This window comes from Jaculus jaculus, chromosome 8 (genome assembly GCF_020740685.1).
Source record: "Jaculus jaculus isolate mJacJac1 chromosome 8, mJacJac1.mat.Y.cur, whole genome shotgun sequence".
In the NCBI taxonomy this organism is placed as follows: Eukaryota; Metazoa; Chordata; class Mammalia; order Rodentia; family Dipodidae; genus Jaculus; species Jaculus jaculus.
In genome coordinates, this window is record NC_059109.1 from 31901634 (window position 1) to 31924330 (window position 22697).

Here is a 22697-nt window from a genome sequence, read left to right on the forward strand (position 1 = left end):
AGCCAAATCATGGACATACCAGAAGGGGAAAAAATATAGGACAGAAGCATAGGGAACACATTCAAAACTATTATTGCAGAAAAATTTCCTAACTTCACAAAAGAGAGGCCCATCCAGATACTAGACGCCTACAAACAGACAGGACCAAAGAAGGAACTCTCCAAGACACATCATAGTTAAAATTCTTAACAATTAAAGCAAAGAGAGAGTGCTAAAAACTGCAAGAAGAGTAACAACTCACTACACACAAAGGCAATCCTATCATAATTACTTCAGGTTTATCAATGGAAACCCTGAAAGCCAGAGGGTCTGGAAAGGAACACTTCAAAGTCTGAAAAACTATGGCTTCCAACCCAAGCTATTGTACCCTCATAATAAAAGTATCCCTCATAATAGATGGTTAAAGGAAAGCTTTCAATGAAAAAAGTCAAGTCTGTGGTTATATGAACACAAAGCCAAACCTACAGAGAATACATCAGTGAACATTCCACACAGACAGTCAAACAACCAATCTCAAGAACCTAGAAGAAGATCACAATAACTAAAAGCACAACAGGCTCAAAAAAGTAAAAAACACAAGAAAGCACCAAACCCATAAAACACTTCATCATGGCAGGGATTAATTCAAACCTGACAGTAATAACCTTAAATATTCATGGTCTTAACTTACCCATCAAAAGACACAAGTTAATAAATAGGGTGGATCAAAAAAAATGGACTCTTCTATCTGCTGTTTTCAAGAAACCCACCTCAACACTAAAGATAGACACCTCCTTGGAGTGAAAGGATGGAAAATGATATTCCAAGCAAATGGAAATAAGAAATAGGCATTACTATATTATTGTCTGGTAAAATTGATTTAAAACCAAAAGTAATTTAAAAGGACAAAGAAGGCTACTTCTTACTCTTCAGCTTATAAAACAAAACATATTTGACCAAAAAAAAAACAAACTTTCTCCTTTAAGGTAAACTAAAAAATAGCCCTCAACAGAAGTATACATGAAATGCTCAAAAATAAAGGCACTGGACAGTGTGGTATGAAGCCTAACTTTAAAAACCATTAGCTCTGACCTGTACCTTGCAGTACCAGAAATAGGTGCTACTCACATTGAGATGTTGATCTGAGAAACCCAAGAGGTCCCCAAAACAAGACAGGCTTCTTCTGGCAATGCATTTGATTACCCATCTGTGGTAAAAGGTAAGACCATATTGCTGAATACACCATATGCTGCCAACACAGAGCATGGAGAGACCTGGCTAGAATCTGGAAAGAGTCAATCCCCAGAAAGTTAGCCCATCAAGTGCTGGAAAGCACCACATGAGCTACTGGGGAAAAGTTGTCAACAATGGTGAGCAAGCAGAGGTCAAGCTACTCAGAATCAACCAGCCTGAAAAGATGTACACACCAGTGCAATGGCGGCACACAGCCTTGGTGGGTATCCAATGGCTTTCTGATTGGCCAAGAAATCTGCCTAGTGGAAAGGAACTCATATTTGGAACTGGAAACCAGGTCTGAATCCTGTAGAGACAAAGATTATGCTTCCCAATGTCAAATTCCCACTAGTCTTTGGCTAAAAGAGAGGCTACCACCAAACTCTCCCTAAATTAATATTGCTTATCCAATTTAACCTAGGCTGACTTCTCCATTGGAGAATCTGTTTTGTTCTTTTTCAGAAGGTAGCAAGACCTGAAGAGATAAACCACCCCTCGCATCTCAGTCAAGGCCTAGGTGAAACCACAGAGGAATTGCGAAGATGGGCAAGAGTGCTCCTTCAGTGGTGAGCCTGACAAATCAGTGCCAGGGTAAAGGAGACAGATGCTGAGGACATTCAACACATACCAACACAGAAATCCAGTAGTTCCTAAGAGCTCATCACTGACGTAGACTTAAAAAGCACCCACCAAGGCTCAGAATGTATTTTTAAATTTTTTATTTATTTATTTAAGAGCAACAGACAGAGAGAAGGTAGAGGGAGAGGAAAAAAAAAAAGGGTGTGCCAGGGCCTCCAGCCACTGCAAATGAACTCCAGACGTGTGCGCCCCCTTGTGCATCTGGCTAACGTGAGTCCTGGGAAATCGAGCCTCAAACCAGGGTCCTTAGGCTTCACAGGCAAGCGCTTAACTGCTAAGCCATCTCTCCAGCCCGGCTCAGAATATTTTGTAGAAGGGGGGCAGAAAGATTGTAAGAGTCACAGGGTGGGATGTCACGCCCAGAGGCACTGCCTCTCCACCATAACTGATCAGTGCTACCATAATGCATAATGCACAACCCCATGGGGAACACTAACAACTCCAGAGGAGGAGTTTCCCTGTGGATGGGGGCAGGGAGGAGGGAAAGATGGTTACCTACAGATGATGTATCCATACAAAATATGTTCTTAATAAAATAAATAAATAATTCTTTTACAGTAAGGTGCTTTGTAGATCTAACCTTCTCAGATCTATGTCCTCTCTCTCTCTCCTCCCATTTCTGTTCAGACTTGTTTGATACCAATGCTCTTTAACCCCTGACAAAAGCATTAGCCACACTTCTATTTTGGCTTTTGCCTTCCTTCCCCCATCCATTTCCCACACAAACTCATATTAATAACTTCTGAGAAAAATGGGGCTAGAAAAAGAACAATTGGCATAAAAGGGCTTACTTTATTCTGGTACTACCAGGTAAGCACCCATGGTATGCCCCATCCTAGTACTCCATCCCAAGCTCATGGTTTTAACTAGAAAGAACAAGAGATTTCTTATCCAAACTTCTCTAATGTGTTACAAATCCACTTTATTTACTTCATTTAAACTGCTTTACTGTGAAATCAATACTTCTTATAACTTGCCTAATAATGTATATGTATTGATCCTACCATTATCCTCAGCTTGATACACAGTAATCTTATGCATTCATATTCATGCATTCTTCCTTCCTAATTCCCAACCTTCTCTTAAAACCTCATTCAAAGAACTTCCAAAAATGCTTCTTAGCCTCCTTAGCTGACTAGATTCTCTCCTTCATTAGAATACTCAAGACACTCAGCCTTGCCTCGAGTAAGCACCAACAAACTAAACAAGCCATAAACTAAATAAGCTAAAATTAATCTGAACTTTAGAGACAGAAAGAACAGTAGTATTCTCGAGAATAGTAATGTTCTTCAAGCAAAATATAACTGTTTAAGAATGCATAAAAATGGAGATGCTCCAGTTCTAAATTATCTTTGCTTCTCTTTAAGCTCTAAAAGGAGACACTGCCCTTCAACTCCTTCAAAGACCAAGTCAAACAGAAACACACTATAGAAAAAGTCTTTGCAACAGCACAATGTTTTAAAAATACAGAGGTACTATAAGATGTACTCAAATATTAGTTTTTCAAGTTGAATATTTCCTGTTTATTAACAAAACAAAATATTTCAAAACTTAGACCTATTATTGTCTCATTTTCACTTTATTTATTTTTTTAAAAATGTGCCCCTTGGTTGAAATATGAAAACAAACTAAAATTAAGAAAAAAATATTTCCATATTCCTTTACTACCAAGAAAAAAATAAAAATGTTGCCTAGCAGACAGAAGAACTGGAATTTCCAAGATCTATCAAGAACACAGGACCTGAGGCATCACACAGCATCTCTGTTGGTCACTCAATAAAAGTGAGGGTCTGTCTGATGCCTCATTACAGAGGAGATGTAGAGTGTAGTCTGACCTACCTGGTTTATCCCTCCAGGGGAGATCTTGTATGACTGCAGCTTCTGCCTCAGCAGCTCTGGGTCACTGTGACGGAATGGGCACCCTGACAACACAAAACAAGCCAGAAAAGCCACAAGGTTATTTATGCAGGACTCAGTACAATACCACACTTGAGAGACCATCTAAGCTTCTCTTAATGGTCTACCAGCTCATTAATGAAAACGCTAACTGTCCCTGGGTGCCACTAATCTCAGCACTTGGGAGAAGGAGGTAAGTGGATCACTGTGAGTTTGAGGCCACTTTGAGACTATATAGTGAATTCCAAATCAGTGTGGACTAGAATGAGACTCTACTTTGAAAGACCAAAATAATAATAAGAAGAAGAAGGAAGAGGAGGAGGAGGAAAAGAAGAAAGAGAGAGAAAGAAAAAAAATTCTTAAAACTCAAAAGAAAAGAATTAAGTCAAAATATCTATTTGAAAACTTAGAACAGAAAGGTCTGTACTTTAGGCATACATGGACAGATCTATCCATTAGGTAGAAAACAAAAAAACAAAACAAAAAAAACTTCACATTCTTTTCTCAGCAGGAAATTGGCTGATAAAAAAATAATGGGGGCTGGAGAGATGGCTTAGTGGTTAAGCGCTTGCCTGTGAAGCCTAAGGACCCCGGTTCGAGGCTCGGTTCCCCAGGTCCCAAGTTAGCCAGATGCACAAGGGGGCGCATGCGTCTGGAGTTCGTTTGCAGAGGCTGGAAGCCCTGGCGCGCCCATTCTCTCTCTCTCCCCCTATCTGTCTTTCTCTCTGTGTCTGTCGCTCTCAAATAAATAAATAAAAAATTAAAAAAAAAAATAATGGGAAATAGCCAGGATGTGAAATAAATGTATTGGCCAAAAACAACTTAACTACAAATAAAATATCTACTGTAACACTATGGATCCCTGCAAACTAAAACATTTGCAAAATGTATACTATATACTTTATTCAGACTAGAATTAATATGTATAGTACAAGGAAATATTGTGACAAACTATACAATACATGGCTTGCATTTTAAATCTCAATGTATAGTTTACTGGTTAGCTAACGATGTTACATGTTAGTTGCATGGTTAGCTAACCATGCATGTAAGCTCCCTACATGCCTGACCAGAGAAAGGCTAAACAAAAGAGAAAAGGAAAAAGCTAAATAAACTTAAAAACCAATAATTCTTAGATCCAACAGAGAAGTGGTGGTGGTGGGGGTCACAAGGCAAACTGCATCCCCCAAAACTGGAAAAGCAGGTAAATGCAGAGATCATAACTGACGGGAGCAGAAGTCCATGAGCAGAACCTCCATGAGAACCAGCGCCCTGAGGAAAACCTAAATCGACCGATGAATCATTCCCTGACAGCATACAAACCAAGTGCTATCCAAAATTTACTTAGAGAATTGTTCTAAAAAGCAAAATGTTGAACTCATAAATATATAGGAAATAGTTTGACATGGATTTTTTTTGAAGTAACAACTTGAGCAAACTGATACATATACTTGCTTTGCTATAAAGGCTTATTAAACTGCTTACATCATCTTTGTTGGTTAATCAGATGATACTCACATGAAGAAATACACTGCTCTTCAGTAGTTTGCTTTGACAATGAATGTGCTATTCTAACACTAGAGCTTTCCAATTTTAAAAGGCTTTTGTAAAACTTTTATTAGTCTTCTAACAAACTTGCAGAACACGAGCAAGACAGAACAGCAGGTAACAGAGGGAACTGAGAACTAAAAAGCCTCATCCTGCACAAACTGAGAGGCAGCTAAATGAGTTTCTCTGCCTGACCTAGTTCAATAATAAGGGAAATCACTGTTACAAGTAATGGGCTCTAGCTTGACACTGACGACTGACATGAGCTACAAACTAGGTTCTGTCAGTAAAGCAAAAAGCCATTACACTGTTTCAATGTCTCCTACAGAGCCGCATCTCGGCATCTGACGAGCACCCGGGGAAGCACTTACCGTGATAATCCCCATGGCTTGGTGGATTGGTTAGAATAATCTTCATACAACTGAAAGGTGTATAGTCTGTCCTCTTGCCTTCCTTTCCAAAGCTATGTCGGATATTGTAAGCATAACCTTTATCAAACTGAGAGAGAAAAAAAAAGAACCGACAAGGTCAGTCAACACTAAACTAGTGATATCAGTAATACTAGGTAGCACCAAAGAGCAGCAATACTTTCTAAATAAAAATTCAGTGCCCATGGAAGGATATACATGAATATGTATTGCTAGGGTCCTTTATGATTCAAATAATATTCTCTTTAAAAAATGTACAAACTTGGGGCTGGAGTGATGGCTCAGAGGTTAAGGCACTTGCTTGCAATGCCTAAGGACACAGGTTCAATTCCCCAATGCCCATGTAAGCCAGCTGCACAAGGTGGCTCATATGTCTGGAGTTCATTTGCCATGGCTGGAGGCCCAGGCACACCCAACCACACACTCTCTCTCTACCTTGTTCTCTTCTTCAAATTAATAAATATTTATTAAAAATGTAGAAACTTGGGCTGGAGAGATGGCTTAGCAAGTAAGGCACATGCCTGTGAAGCCTAAGGACCCCGTTCGATTCTCTAGGTTGCACATAAGCCAGATGCACATGGTGGCGTAAGCATCTGGAGCTCATTTGCAGTGGCTAGAGGCCCTGACCCAGGCTCACTCATAAATCTCAATGCCCATTTTGTTGTAACTGTTCCCCTCTTTCCCTCTACCATTCTAAACTAGAAAAAAGAATACTATGAGAAAACTAAATCTATGCTAGTCTATAATTGTCTTGTCTGCTTTGAATTTTATTCTTTCTGAAAACAAGCATTTGTCCATTATACTTACTTAACCTAGTCACCCCAAACTCTAGCATAGAGTTCTAGACTGCTATAGAGAGTTCTAGACTGCTATAGGAAGCCCAGATATCCTTCACATAAAAGGAAATGTGTCCCTTGTTCTTCCCAGCTTAATTTCTTAGATCTCAAAAACAAAACAAAAAAAAAAATCCCTTTCCCCATTTTCAAAATCCTCATTCCTTTGTCCTTGGGCAACAGATAATTATTTATAAAGCCGTGCTACCTCCTAATGGCTATTTTATCTGTGGAATTAAAGAGCTGTTAGTGACCATCCAGCTCCAATCTTGTTTTCTCATGAATCTTTCCCACACTTGAATCATCACAGCTTTCTGAAAACTGTCTGTAAAACAACCATTTCTTCCAGTTTACCCTGCTCTCATTGTCAGGACAAAAGAAGAGTTTAGGACATTATAGGGTTTCCTTGTAGGTGATCTCAACTCCTTAGGAGGCAGCTTAGAACAAAAGATGATAGAACTAGTCCCACATCTATCCAGAGCCTCACTATTCTAAATATTTTATTTATTTATTTATGAGACAGAGAGAGAAAATGGGCACCCCAGGGACTCCAGCTGCTGCAAATCAATTTCAGATGCATGTGCCACCTTGTGAATCTGGCTACTCTGGGTTCTGGGAAATCAAACCTGTGTCCTTAGGCCTGGCAGGCAAGTACCTTAAACTGCTAAGCCATCTCCCTAACCCCAGAGGAAAGGTTTGTCACCTTATAGACACCATCCCTTATAACATATCAGCTGGCTAAAGTAGTACAATTCCACAACCAAAGCTATCTACTTATTACTGAAATAGTTCACCTTGTCCCTTGGCATTACCACCACTGGCATTGAACACTGATTTTTTATTTATGTATGTATTTGGTTTTTTGAGGTAGGGTCTCTCTCTGGTCCAGGCTGACCTGGAATTAACTATGTAATCTCAGGATGGCCTCGAACTCATGGAGATCCTCCTACCTCTGCCTCCTGAGTGCTGGGATTAAAGGCAAGGCATGTGAATCCCAGATTTTTATTCCCCATAATCACTATGGCCTTAATATAATCCTGGCTGCAAAAGAAGGCACTTGTACAGTAGTCACAAGCAACTGCTATATCTGTATTCCAGGAACTCTACCTTTCACCTTTGCCATATCCACAAAGGTTCAAGAAGCAAATGAAAAGACTAAAGATGATATGATGATGGCCCATTATGTACAGGCAGTTGAACAAGAAATGGGCTTGGACTGCTCACAGAAAGAAGAATGCCTCTCATTTTCTTGAACTAGAAAGACTAACAAGATACCTGTTTGCCAGGCTCCCCTGAATCCTGTTGTTCTGAGTCAAGCTCTAACCTTTGAACTTTTGTGCTTCCTATGACCCGGTGTCATTTTTAGGAGATCCCACCCTCAGTATCTATTCACCTCTAATATCTGACGAAATTCTTCACTCCCAACCTTTGGTATCCAATCATCCAAGAAGAATTCTATTAGGTATGAGTGGCCAGAATCCCCCTACCCAGGATGTTTTCTTTCCTGTCAGTAATTTTCCATCCATAGACCATGGCCCCTCAGTTCCTAGATTGTAAATCCACAGTGGTGCCCTGTGTATTTGAACAAAGCATAGCTCTGTATCAATATCACCTTTTCAGAATTATAACTGTTTCTAAACAAAATGTCCTTTTACTACTTTTACTCTTGTCCAGTTCTACTTTTTTTTTTTCTTTTTGGTTTTCTAAGGTAGGGTCTTGCTCTTGTCCAGGCTGAACTAGAATTCACAGGGTAGCCTTGATCTCATGGTGAAACGCCTACCTCTGTCTCCCAAGTGTTGGAACTAAAGGCATGCACCACCACACCCAGCCAATTTTCTTTAAAAACAGTAAGCACTCAATACTTTTTATCCTTACCAATGTTGTCAGTTTACTATTAGCAAAGAAATGACTACCCTGAGTGGCTCCCTTCGGCATGTATGCTTAATCTACACATGCTTTGCCTTCACACTTCCTCATGAGGAAAACCTGTACGAAGTTAGTCCCTCTAATCATAGGACTTTAAAGACCCAACTCAACAATCTGATGTTTGGGCCACAGCTGGAGGAGTCTGCTGCTATTACAATTGTTCAGGAAATTTCTTCCTTTGATGTAATAAGTATTTCTTCTACTCTGCAAGAGTTTATTTACTGTCAGGGAAAACTTTTCACAGGCTGTATAAAATAGCAAGATGTTAGAGAGAGAATATAAATTTTGGTTTATCTACCACCTGCATAATTTGGGCAATTACAAATTACCTTGGACTTTTTTTTTACCCTTTTTTTTTTTTTTTGGTTTTTCGAGATAGGGTCTCACTCTGGCTCAGGCTGACCTGGAATTCACTATGTAGTCTCAGGGTGGCCTCAAACTCATGACGATCCTCCTACCTCTGCCTCCCGAGTGCTGGGATTAAAGGCGTGCACCACCACGCCCGGCTTACCCATTTTTAGTAACATAATAATGGCACCTAACCTGTCCTCTATATAAAAGCATTTTATAATCTGTAAAATTTTAAATATGGGGTCAAGATGACATCCACCTAACCACGCGCACCTCCCTGGGAAGGAAAGGCAAGACGTTAAGGGTTCATTGGGTCATCTGGAGGTGAGCAGACATTATCAGGCCTCCAGTGGGAGTGCGCGGAGGAGCAAAGTAGGGAACCCGCTGATTCCCACGCTCTGGAGTAGTCAACCAGTCCCCCAGTCCCCTCAAGCAGCCATCATCCCAGCCGCAGGCTCCTCCTGCACTAACCACAGGCAAGCGGACCCAGGCCAGCACAGCTCCATGCCAGCCACGCCCCCCCCACTCTTACCTCCGCCCCCAACCCCCATGCATGCACCCAGAGCAGCAGGCGGAGCCAATGCCTTCCCACTCGCTGCTGCCCCTGCCCCTCCCCCACCAGGAGGCTAGCATTCCCCCAAGGGACCTCCACATGCAAACACCATCCCACTGGCTGCCATCCCCCTACCTCCCTACACCTACCCAGGTCAGCAGGCCAGCACCCCCACCCCCACAGACTACACATTCTTCTCAGCAGAAGAATAGATCATATACTGGGGCATAAAGCCTTCCTCCATATATTTAGGAAGATTGATATAATTTCCTACATGATATCAGATCACATTGCTGTATTGCTAGAAATTAACAACAAAAGATGCACCAGGAATCCCATCAGCTCCTAGAAAATGAACACACTTTTAAATAATAAATGGGTACTGGCCAAAATAAAAAAATGAAATTGGGAAATTTCTAGAAATGAATGACAATGAGAACACATCATACCGACACTTATGGGACACAATAAAGGTGGTCCTCAGGGAAAAATTCACAGCATTAAATGCCTTCATAACAAAGGCAGAGAGGTCCCAAATCAATAACCTAACCATCCACCTAAAGGCGCTGGAAAAGCAAGAAGAATCCAAAGCAAAAAACTCCAGGTGGAAAGAAATAATTAAGATCAGAGCAGAAATTAATGAATTAGAAACTAAGAAAACAATTAAGAAAATTGATGAAACAAAGAGCTGGTTCTTTGAAAAAATAAACAAGATTAATAAACTCCTAGCCAATTTGAGCAAGCAAAAAAAAAAGACATGCTTCAAATTAACAAAATTAGAAATGAAAAAAGAGAGATGACAACAACATCAGGGCGTATTTCAAAAACCTCTACTCCACAAAACTGGATAATATGGAGGAAATGGATGAATTCCTAGACATATAACACCTACCAAAGCTAAACTCAGATCAGATTAATCTCCTAAATGAACCTATCACACCCATTGAAAGTTAATTAAAAACCTGCCCCAAAAGAAGAGTCCAGGAACAGATGGTTTTTCAGCTGAATTTTATCAAACCTTCATGGAAGAACTGAAACCAATTTTTCTCAAACTGTGCCACATAATCAGAGAACAAGGAAAGCTCCTCAACTCCTACTATTAAGCTAGTATCACCCTAATACCAAAACCAGCCAGAGATGCCACAAGAAAAGAAAACTGTAGGCCTATTTCCCTGATAAACTTATATGCAAAGATCCTGAACGAAATTCTCCCAAATGGAATCCAACAACACATCAAAAGCATTATCCACTTTGATCAAGTAGTCTTCATCCCACAAGCACAGTGGTGGTTCAACATACAGAACTCTATCAATATAATACACCACATAAATAAGCTTAAGCACAAAAACCACATGATCATTTCAATAGATGCAGAAAAGATCATTGACAAAATACAACATCACTTCATGATGAAAACATTGGGGAGAATAGGCAAGGATGGTTTATATCTCAACATAATAAAGGCTATACATAAAGCTCCTAAAGTCCAAATAACACTTAATGGGGAGAGATTGAAGGAATTCTCATTGAGATCAGGAACAAGAAAGGGGTGTCCACTATCACCTCTGCTCTTCAACATAGTTCTGGAAGTCGTAGCTCAAGCAGTAAGACAGGAGAAAGAAATAAAAGGGATACAACTTGAAAAGGAAAAAGTTAAGTTAGCCCTATTTGCAGATGACATGATTCTGTGCATGAGAGACCAGAGAACCTCCACCTCAAAACTCTTAAAGGTGATTAATTCCTTCAGCAAAGTAGCAGGATGTAAAATCAATGCACAAAAATCAGCAGCCTTTCTATAGACAAAAAGACAAAGATACAGAGAAAGAAATAAGTGGCACTGTCCCATTTTCAATAGCAACAACAACAATAACAAAAATACCTTGGAATAACATTAACCAAGGATGTGAAAGACCTATACAATGAAAACAAAAACCCTCAAAAAATAAATTGAGGAGGACTTGAGAAATTGGAAAGACCTCCATGCTCCTGGATAGGCAGAATTAACAATGTGAAAATGGCAATCTTAACAAAGGCAATATACAGATTTAATGCAATACCAATAAAAATCCCATTTTTCTTCACAAAGATAGAAAAAAATGTTCTCAAAATTCATATGGAATGGCAGAAGGGCTCAGATATCCAAGCATATCCTCAGCAAAAAAAAAAAAAAAAAACAAAAAAAACTCTGGAGGCAACATCATACCTAATCTAAAACTATATTACAAAGCTACAGTAATAAAAACAACATGGTACTGGCATAAACACAGGATTACAGACCAATGGAACAGAATTGAGGTCCTGGACTTTGGATTAAGTAACTACAGCTACTTGATATTTGACAAAGGCTGCTGGAAAAAAGACAGCATCTTCAACAAATGGTGCTGGGTAAACTGGAAAACCATATTCAGGAAAATGAAACTCAATCCACGCATCTCACCATGCACAAAAATCAAGTCCAAATGGATCAAAGTCCTCAATATAAGACCAGAAACTCAGCTACTATTGGAAGAAAAAAAGCAAGAGGAACTTTCCACAATATAGGAATGGGAAAAGACTACCTGAACAAAACCCTAGTAGCTCAGGAACTTAAACAATCACTCAACCATTGGGATCTCATAAAGCTGAAAAGTTTCCTCATAAACATACAATAAGCAGAGCCAATAGATTACCCACAGAATAGCAGAACAACTGAAAGAGGCCTAATTTCTAGAATCTACAAGGAACTCAAAAACCTAAACAGTAAAAAGTAAAACAACTCACTCACAAAATGGGGTAAAGAACTGGACAGAGAGTTCTGAGTAAGAAATGCAAATGGCAAACACATACTTAAGAAAATGTTCAACATCCCTAATTATCAGGGAAATGCAAATTAAAACAACCATGAGCTTCTGTTTTACCCCAGTAAGGATAGCAAATATTTAAAAAATCAAGGAAGGGCTAGAGGGATGGCTTACTGGTTAAGGTGTTTGCCTGAAAAGCCAAAGGACCCAGGTTCAATTCCCCAGAACCCAAGTTAGCCAGCTGCACATGGGGACACACACTTCATTTTCAGTGGCTGGAGGCCCTGCTGCACCCATTCGCTCACCTCTCCCTTACTCTGTCAAATAAATAAATAAATAAAATATTTTTAAAGTTCAGATGATAACAAATGCTGGGAAGGATGTGGAGAATTAGGAACCCTCATTCACTGTTGGTGGGAATGTAAGATGGTATAACCACTGAGTAAAGAAATATGGAGACCCCTAAAAAGGTCAACTATAGAGTTACCAACAGACCCAATTATTGCCTTACTGGCATTTACCCTAAAAGCTCCACGCCTCAGTTCAGAGAGATTTGCTCAACCATGTTTATAGCTGCTTAATTCATAATAGCTAAGAGCTGGAATCAACCCAAATGTCCATCATTAGATGAATACACAGCAGTAAGGAAAAATGACACAATGAAATTTGAAAAAAAAAGTGATCGAACCTGGAACACATCATTTTCAGTGAACTCACCCAATCACAGGAAGATAATGGTCACATATTCTCACTCATCTGTAGCTCCTCACCTGAATCTTCCCAAGATACTGACATACCTAATAAGCATCTCGAGGACCAGGCAATAGGGAGGGTAAGGGTGAGAGTGGGGGACACAAAACTGGACCCAGTTGGCAATGGTACCATAAAATTCTACATCCTAAAAGCCAGACTAAATGGTTGAACTTTCATCAGGTCTTTAGAGGGAACACAGCAATCACAAGGCCCTGGAGAGGGTATGATGAAGATTAACCCTAATCTTCTCCTATCTCTCTCTCTTCCCCTCTTCTATCTCTTTTATATTACCTATCTTCTTCTTCCTTTTTTTCCTTGGTGCTGGCCTATAACTCCCAGTACTAGCATGTGGTTAATATCCACAATGAACTATTGATCAGAGAGACCTACAAACTTTCCCAAAAGAAGACAGATTTCTGTCAGAGTACTTGATGACACACCAAAGGTTAGTGGTAAGATGCTACTGCCAAAGGCATCATACACTGTTGGCATATAACATGGAATGACCTGGCTGGAATCTGGAAGAGAGTCAGTCCCCAGACAGTTAGCTCATCTAGTGCCAGAAGGTGCTACATGAACGACTGGGGAAAAATGACCAATATCTGTCCAAGCAATTCATGGTCTAAGCTACTCAGCAACAAACAACCTGATGTGATGCTCACACAAGTGCAATAGTGGCACACAGCCATGGTGGGTAACCAACTACTCTTGATTTGGCTAACTGATCTGCTCAGTGGAATGGAACCCATAGCTAGAGCTGGGAAACAAATAGAACCATATCCAAAAAATGATCCTGCTCTTCATTACCAAGCTCCCACAAATCATGAGCTAAAAGAGGACCTATACCTATTCTCTGTAAAATAATAACGGTTATTCCCTTTATCTGGTACTGACTTCACTTGTTGGAGAATTAGCTTCTTTTTCAGACAGACACAGATCCTGAGAAGAAAATCAGCCCATCACACCTCACCAGGGATACAGCTGAAACCAAGAGTAATTGGGGAAAGGAGCAAGAGTGCTGCTTTCTAGGTGAACCTGGTACCAGCACAAGGGTGGAGATAGACACAGAGAACACTCAACTCCTACCAAACCAGATATCCAGAAACACAGAGGTTTCTAAGACCTCATCACTGAAGTAGCCCTAAAATGAACCCATCATGGCTCAGGGACATTTGCAAAAGAGGGGGCAGGAAGACTGTTAGAGCCACATGTTGGGACATTATGCAGAGACATTGCCTCTCATCCATAACTGATGACTAACCCCACAATGCACAACCCACATTTCCCAATGAGGAGGGTCCCTGCGAAGAGGGAAGGACAGGGAGGAGTTTAACATTGGTACCACAACATGGCTGTATACACATTGTGTACATAACTACTAAAAAATGTCAAATATGTTATTATGTGTTACATTTACATAGAATTTTTGCAGACAAACTCATGCCAATGTTGAATGGTCAAATCAGCAAGAAAAGATTCTATATTCAAATATATCTATCTGGATACTCCAAGTAGTTCTCTTAAAAAAGTATAAGCCATAAACAATAAGAATTCTACTTTGGAAAAGCAAAACATATACTCTATCTTCAGGTCCTAATCCCATCCCCCAAAGACACAGAAAACATTTTTAGTTCAGGATGCCAAGGTGTGTAGATTGTTTTTCCACAGATTTCCCTTGGAGGCAGAGTCAAGCTAAAGTTTAGATTTTTTTAATTGACCACCTCAGGAAATGCAAAGGAAGTAGTGAAATACCAACACTTCTCACACCATATTTTAACTGGCATGATTCCATACAATCCAATAAAGGAGGTGACCAAGCAGACCACTTTCAAAGACATTAACAGATCAAAAGGAAGGTTACCTGCTTATCAGAATTCTCTGTCATGATCACCATAGAAAGACAGAGAGCTGTCTATTTCGTACTATAGGTTGTACAACTTAAATGGATTTGTTTGTTTTTTTGTTTTTGTTTTTATTTTTATTTATTTATTTGAAAGTGACAGACAGAGAGAGAAAGAGGCAGTTAAAGAGAGAGAGAATGGGCATGCCAGGGCCTCCAGCCACTGCAAAGGAACTCCAGACGCATGCAGCCCCTTGTGCATCTGGCTAACGTGGGTCCTGGAGAATCAAGCCTCGAACTGGGGTCCTTAGGCTTCACAGGCAAGCACTTAACCACTAAGCCATCTCTCCAGCCCATTAAGTGGATTTGTTTTATCTTTTTCAGGGATTATCCTCGAATAGACTCAAGGTGACAACATTGTAACTCTCTATTCAGGTGGCTATTTAAGTAAGGAACACTATTTCTAAATTTTTAATGGAGAATTTAGTAACATGGAAAATTAAGAATAACATTCAGAAATGTTTTAATAACAATAGCTTCTAGGCACAGTGACTGTGAACAATCCTAACACTCAGAAGGAAACGCGGCAGTAGGTTTGAGGCTAGAATGGGCTACATAGGCAGACCTTGACTCAGGAACCAAACAATAAATAACTGGCATGTCTACAGATGACTAGTGTGTCCTGGACCATCACTACATGCAAGGTACATAATTTGGGTATTGCTATGTTATAAATGAGGAAACTAAAGATTGCAGAAGTCATGAATGGTTCTTTTAACTAAATTTAATAGAAAAGCAGAAATTATAATCCTAGTCTCCTACTTCCTAGAAAATACTATAAGATATAAATGGAGACAAAAGCATACACAACCATCTGTCAATGATCCAGTACAAATATTCATTCAACTCTAGATATCTCAGCACTGTTACTCAGTTGTTTGAGCCATCTGGAAGTCAGAATGAACCAGTATAAAACATGATGTTCCGATTCCAGAGAAACAAGGCAGGTAATTTGAAGTCACTTTTATTTCCTTTTGTAATCTTTTGATATATATTTTATGTTTTTATTATTTATTTGATTTATAATTTATCAATAGTTTAGAATTAAAAAATACAATTAACTAGAAAGATAAAAATCTAAAATGAGGGACTAGAGAGATGGCTTAGCAGTTAAGCGCTTGCCTGTGAAGCCTATGGGCCTGGGTTTAAGGCTCAATTCCCCAGGACCCATGTTAGCCAGATGCATAAGGGGGTGCACGCATGTGGAGTTCGTTTGTAGTGGCTGGAAGCCCTGCTGTGCCCATTCTCTCACTTTCTCTATCTGCCTCTTTATCTCTCTGTTGATCTCAACTAAACAAATAAAAATGAACAAAAAAATTATTTAAAAAAGAAAATTATTTTTTAAAAAATCTAAAATGATAGCCAGGTGTGGTGGCACATGCCTTTAATCCCAGCACTTGGGAGGCAGCGGCAGGAGGATCGCCATGAGTTCGAGGCCAGTCTGAGACTACATAGTGAAACCCAGGTCAGCCTGGGACAGAGTGAGACCCTGCCTCAAAAAAAAAAAAAAAAATTCTAAAATGGAAAAACACTAAGTCATGTTTGGCAATGATTCAAATAGTCAGTTTCCCTTAGGTTATTCTTCATGGAGTTTTCTAGATGGACACAAGAGAGGAAGTTTGTTTCCTTATCAATTAGAATCAGAATTGAAGAACTGCAATGTGCTTCAACCACCATCTAATGAGACCACAAGCTAAGAAACCAAGAAGAGGCAGATGCATGGAGGAAGGCACTGCAGGGGCCCCGCGCCTCTCGCTCACATCTCTATGACCCTGAGAGCAGCGAAAGCCTAGCAAACAGTAGCTTCTCAATAAAGGCTGACCTGGATGAACTTGTAAGAATCTGTTTCATAATTTAATGTTCACAGAACCCTTGTTTGTCGATATGAATGCCACTGACATTAACAGAAATTAAAATGCATAAACATTTCATATGCAATTTACCAAATTTGAAGACAGGAATCACAAATGACCTTTCATTCATCAAAATAGAACATCTACTAAATAACAATCTAAAAGACTAATTGCAAACACTTAAGAGGTAGTCAATTTAGTGTCTATCTCTCTGGTGAATGCAATAAAATAGACAACAGTATCATCTGAACACCGCAGGCTCAGGGTGATGTGATACAAGTGAGCCCATCACAAACTGGCTCAGCCTGAAAAAAACTGGTCTTTTCTATCACTGGCAAGAGGAAAAGCAAACAAATTCTGACTTAGGTTCACAATTAGAGACTGCAGAACAGCAGAGGCTCAGACTTCTAATAGACACAGGAGAAGCTTTCTCCTCCTCACAGATACAGAAATAATGACTGCTTAAAACATTCTACAAAAGCAAGTGGGTGTTTATTTAACTTCTGCTACATTCATTGCAATCTACCTACTTATTTTCCCACATTGACTTTGTGCCTGCCCAGTTCTCGGCACCCCCAGTGCCCACCAAGGAGAGCCAAACACATATGCAAAGGCAAGGAGCTTTATTTTGGGCTTAAACTCAGACTCTTGACTTCACCAGTGCAATGGATCCCTACAAGAGCCCTGAGCAGCAAGGGGGCAGGTTTTTTATAGGGATTTGAACAAAGAAGCAGGGGAATGGTTACATGATTTAAGCAGTAACTGCACTTTTATTTTTCTGATAGGCTTAGGATGCTGGTGGGCAGGGGTCTAGGGAAGTTTCAAGCAGATTAGGTAACCTTTATTGTGATTGACTATGTGTGTTTGAGGAACTTAAGCAACTTATCTTATGTCTATAGAAATGTATGGCGTAAGCAGTTTGTGGTCTTTTTTTAGTAACTGTTAAATTCTTATTTAAACCTTGCCGGGAAACAGAAACTTACTCTGACTTTGAAGCCTGTCATGGCATCTCTCTGGTTCCTGAGTCCTTCACTTAAAACATTCTACAAAAGCAAGTGGGTGTTTATTTAACTTCTGCTGCATTCATTGTAACCTACCTACTTATTTTCCCACATTGACTTTGTGCCCACTTCTTCTCGGTGCTTTGCTTCCTGAGTTTTCCTTATCTAGCCACTTTAGCATGCAATACTGAAGAAACAAGGGGTTTGTGTTAGAAAACGCTAACAACGGGCAAATTACACTATACTTAAGTAAAGTTACTTAAATTCACCACAAACTCCAGCCAGTCTTGTTGAACCACACTCACTGCTCACTACTTCCTAGGAAAAGTCATAATAAGGGACAGTTTGTAACAAGTGTCATTAGTTTCAATAGGTGTAGGTGTCTAATTACATACTTCAAAGATATTACAGAAAATTAAGTTTTTCAGGTTTGTGTTAATAATCTTTCTGTTGTAACCTGTAGCATCACACCCATGATATGTACATACAACACACACAAGGTTCAGTACAAGGAACAGCATCAAACACAGGAACACTGTGTCTAAGGTACATGACAGGTACCCCAGAAAGGATAGGCTACTTCATCTTGTACATGATGAGGGTCCAAGTTAAAACAAAGTGGCTGCTTTCTTCTAACCAAACCAGGCTACTGGTCCACTAGGACCGAGGCCTTGCAGGCAGATGGCTCTCAGGGGAAGGCTATGCAAGGTCCGTCGTGCGGCTTCAGGTTAACTGTTCACTTCTCTAGTGCAATGTGGCTTCTCTTTCGTCACTGAATTTATGCTGTTACACTATTCTTTCAAGAGGACATGCTAACAAAAAAAGATAAGACAAACCAGGAAAATGTTTTTATTTTCCGCTTTCCCACCCTAATAATTTTTAAAGCACATATTATTTCATGTTAGAAGTGCTTTGAATATCTGAACAAACTTCTCAGATATTTATCCATAGGAATTTAATGTAAAATTAAAATATCCATGATATGTTGGTCAGACATGAGCATGCCCAAAAAAAAACAGATGGGAAAAACAAGCGACCTGCTTGAATACAGATTAACTCAAACAACCCGACATACTTCAGTCTATGATGCCTTAATGAACAAAACAATAATCACACAAAACGTGATCACAAGCTAAACTCTGAAGATTAAAGTATAATTTAAATATCAATACTCATCTTTCAAAAGCTGATTTTCAAAACACTCTGTAATTATTTATTCTCACAATATCACTGAGGTGCAGTCTCGTACTTCGTTAGGTCATGCGGTCATTGTGTAAACATAGAATGCATTCCTGTACACACTCAACTATGCAGATCATCACTCAATGGGGCCTCTTGATAAAATCAAGAGATACAGTAAGCAGGAAATATATGGGGCTGCTGCTAGTATAACATGTCATATTATTTGACAGTTGTAGTAGTCAGCTTCAGGTCGCTGAGATGAACTTCCAGACCAGGCACAGTTATGGAGGAAGGGATATTTATTGAAGCTTACAGATCCAGGGAAAGTTCCATAATGGCAAAAGAAGCTGGCCTGCCTTCACACAGGTCCAAGGAGAGGGAGAGAGGGAGAGAGGGAGGGAGAGAGAGAGGGAGAGAGGAAGGGAGGGAAGGAGGGAGGGAGGGAGGGAGAGAGAGAGAGAGAGGAGAGAGAGGAGAGAGAGAGAGAAAGGGAGGGAGAGAGAGAAGGCTAGCAATCTACCATGATCCCACTTTCAGGTTTGGGTGCATTTTAAAATTCAATAGCTAAAAATCCTCATATGATGTTATAGGAATCACTGCTTCATTTATTGCTTCTTTAAGAGATGGGGGGAAGTAAGAGTGTGAGGGGGGAATACAAGGTTAAGTAATGCATTTATGTTCTAAGCTCAGAGTTCAATTTATAAGGCAGATGCAATACAGATGCTGATTGTGGTGGTTTGACTCAGGTGTTCCCAATAAATTTAGGTCTCCTGAATGCTAGGTTCCCAGCTGATGGAGATTTGGGAATTAATGCCTCCAGGAGGCAATGCTCTATGAATATAGGTAGGATCTCATGAACCTGCCATATACTGGTTTTGATCTCCACAAATAACAAATTTCCTATAATTCTACCTATAACTTACAAAAATAATGATAAAATGTAAGTCCACAACCTCTCCTCTAGGTTTTAGCTAGTTTTTTTTGTTTTTTTTTTTTAAAGCTCCTTTTACAAAGAGACCAGAATTCTAGGAGGAAAAGAGAGGGCTGACTGTTCCTTCCTTTTTAGAGGCCTCTAGAACCTTCCTCATTTCTGTCTAGTACATTACAGGCTCTGAAAAACATTTGCCCCTTATAATGAAGACAGATGTGACCATTTCCTAACATTTCTTAGAAGTTATTTAAAAAACCCTAAAACTAGTCATTTACAAATTATAATAAGCAGCTGATTACATTTACAAAACCTTTCTCAATATCATAATTGCCATTTTAGAACTAAGATAACTGATAAGATAACAGGACTATTTCTCTAGTCTCCAAGTTCAGTTTTGTGCTGGATTTGTCTCTACCATGAACTACATACACATGTTATAAGAGATATACACATGTATAGGTATTAGTATCTTCCCATAGCATTTGATTATATTAAGGGACCCTCTTCTTAATATTATTATTTTTCTATGCTACATCACATTTAGAAACTTTAAGACAAAGGATCAGTTGCTTATAATTTCATTTGCATAGTTTTTGTGAATATATTATCATGCAAAATACACATAAAGATAATTTTAAATATACACATATTTCAGGGAGGGGGAAAAGTTATCAGCGGTATTAACCAGCAATGGACCCTACAAGTTTTATGGCTGGCCAGCCAGGTCAAATGTGCCAACTGATGCAATGGTGGCACAGCTGTTATGGGGAAACCAACAGCTTTCTAAATGGACTGGAGACCCACTCCAATGGAAAGAATTCAAAACTGGCACTAAAAAAACTAATCAAAATCCTATGGTTGGGGAGGTCATAAGCCCTGTGTGTGGGAACTACTACTGTTGTCTGGCTAAATGGATATATTGTGACCACCAAACTTCCTTTTAAACACTAATGTTTATGCCCATATATTAATGCTACTCCCACTTTTGGTTAGAGAAGCTTCTCTTTTCAGTTGGTGGTGACCACTGGGATGACTCAAAATTTTCCACAGTGCTGAGAAGTGACAGAGGAGTGTTCAGCACTGAGACATCTCTAGTATACCCTCTAAAGCTCAGAGACCACTGAGGAACAGATGGCAGAAAGAATTTAAGAGCCAAAGGGAGGGAAGAACTGCTTTCAATGCAGTCATCCAAAGATACAAAGTGACCTTGATATTCATGACCTCACAGTGGCTCATACCATCTACCTAAGACAATGACATCAAAATAGAAGACACTAATTAGAAATAAGAAGGGACTCAGTGGAGGGCAGATTTGGGAGGGCAAGAATGGGGGAAATTATCACAGTTTATTATCTACACTTATGAAGATGTCAATAACAAATTTAAAAAATATACACACATGAATAATGCTTCAAATTATCATATTGCTATAGAAATTTCTGTTGTAGCCTTTTGGCTACTGTGTCATAAACAGTATTGCTTGAAATTTGCCACACCACTGCATAAGAAAAGCTGCTCCATAGGAACTCTTTGTGTTAATTCAAATTGAATCATTTAAGTGGTGAGATACCAACTAAAGAGAAAGCTGGGATACTGTGCAAATGTAAGCATGACAAGTCTTGTAGACTTGTGACCCTAGAAGCTGTAGATTAATTCCCTTTGAAACTCAAAGGCTGCCTCTGATCTCCACAGCATACAAATGAGCAGAACCATAATGAGAAGAGGAATAGACATAAAATTACAGAAATAATACTTTGATGTAAGCTTTAAAGAATAACTTGTTGACTATTAATAATCTCTAAATCAACTTATTTCTAAAGAAATGAAACAACTTTTGAAACTTAAGTAGTAGTAGACAATGAACCTTTCACCAAGCAACTACATTAGCTGATTGATATAAATTCTAAGGAACTTATCTTCTACTATAATACCAAACAATTCACATTTCACAAAATTTGCTGCTTAGACTTATTTTATGCAATGAACATAGCCCACCACATGGTTTAGGTTTCTCTGCCTTAGTTGTGTTGATCTAATCTAGACAACCGAGCTGTGATGAAAGACAATCCTAGGTTTCCTGAAATCTCTCTGCCTGTGTCCAACTATCCTTGACAGGGTAAAGAACTTCAAAAATTCTGAATTAAATTTCATAGGCATACATACACAATTGCACATAAATGTATAGTGAATTGCTACATCTAAGATCCTTCAAGATTCAGACAATCATTATCTACCTTTCCCTGCTACTGTGAAAATATCCTGTCCTACAGACCTACAAAATTAAGCTAACTGGCCCATAAATACAACCTGGCTAGCTCCTCCACTGAGATGACACAACGTGTAATGGAAAGTCACATTAATTTCAGGATGGGCACAAATGCACCTCAACTCATCGTTTATCTATGAGTTGCACAAATTGCACAGGTGCAGTTGCTACTTAACACTATTCCACTCAAATGGAGGTTCAAAAAGGCAAAATAAAAGGGAGTTTTATCATTTCTTCTCTTTTTGCTATGGAACACTACCAGCACTTTGTTCCTTAATTGAATCTCTTTTCTTTAAAGACTGCTGAGCATTACACTGAACACCAGAAAAGGGATAAGAAAATAAGAAATATGAGAATATTTCTTTAATCTGAAAGTCCAAAACTTCTGCTTCGCAATACAAAGAATTCTTGAGTGAAAAAGCAAATGTGAACAAGCATTTCAACAAAGACAGAAGGATTTGGGACTCAATGTGAATCAACACAGCTCCACCTTAATGGCTTAAAGAGTTCATGTACATTCCCTGAGGTCTCTCAACCACTAAAGAAATGTGGTAATGAGTTCAAATCTTCAGATATGAGCCTACATAATAATGACTAATTTGCCAAATTTACTAGAGCCCTGAGAATTGCCTGGTTGTCTGTTTT

At 39.3% G+C, this 22697-nt stretch overlaps 1 protein-coding gene across 1 annotated transcript in view; it reads right to left on the reverse strand.

Annotated features, from left to right (window-relative positions):
* Prim2 (DNA primase subunit 2) overlaps window positions 1-22697 on the reverse strand; it is a 180072-nt gene that overhangs the window by 15914 nt on the left and 141461 nt on the right. The window contains exons 11-12 of the mRNA XM_004668191.2: window positions 5667-5793; window positions 3691-3773 (exon numbers count right to left, since the gene is read on the reverse strand). Coding sequence (XP_004668248.1) covers window positions 3691-3773; window positions 5667-5793 — 210 coding nt within the window. The remainder of the gene's footprint in view (window positions 1-3690; window positions 3774-5666; window positions 5794-22697) is intronic.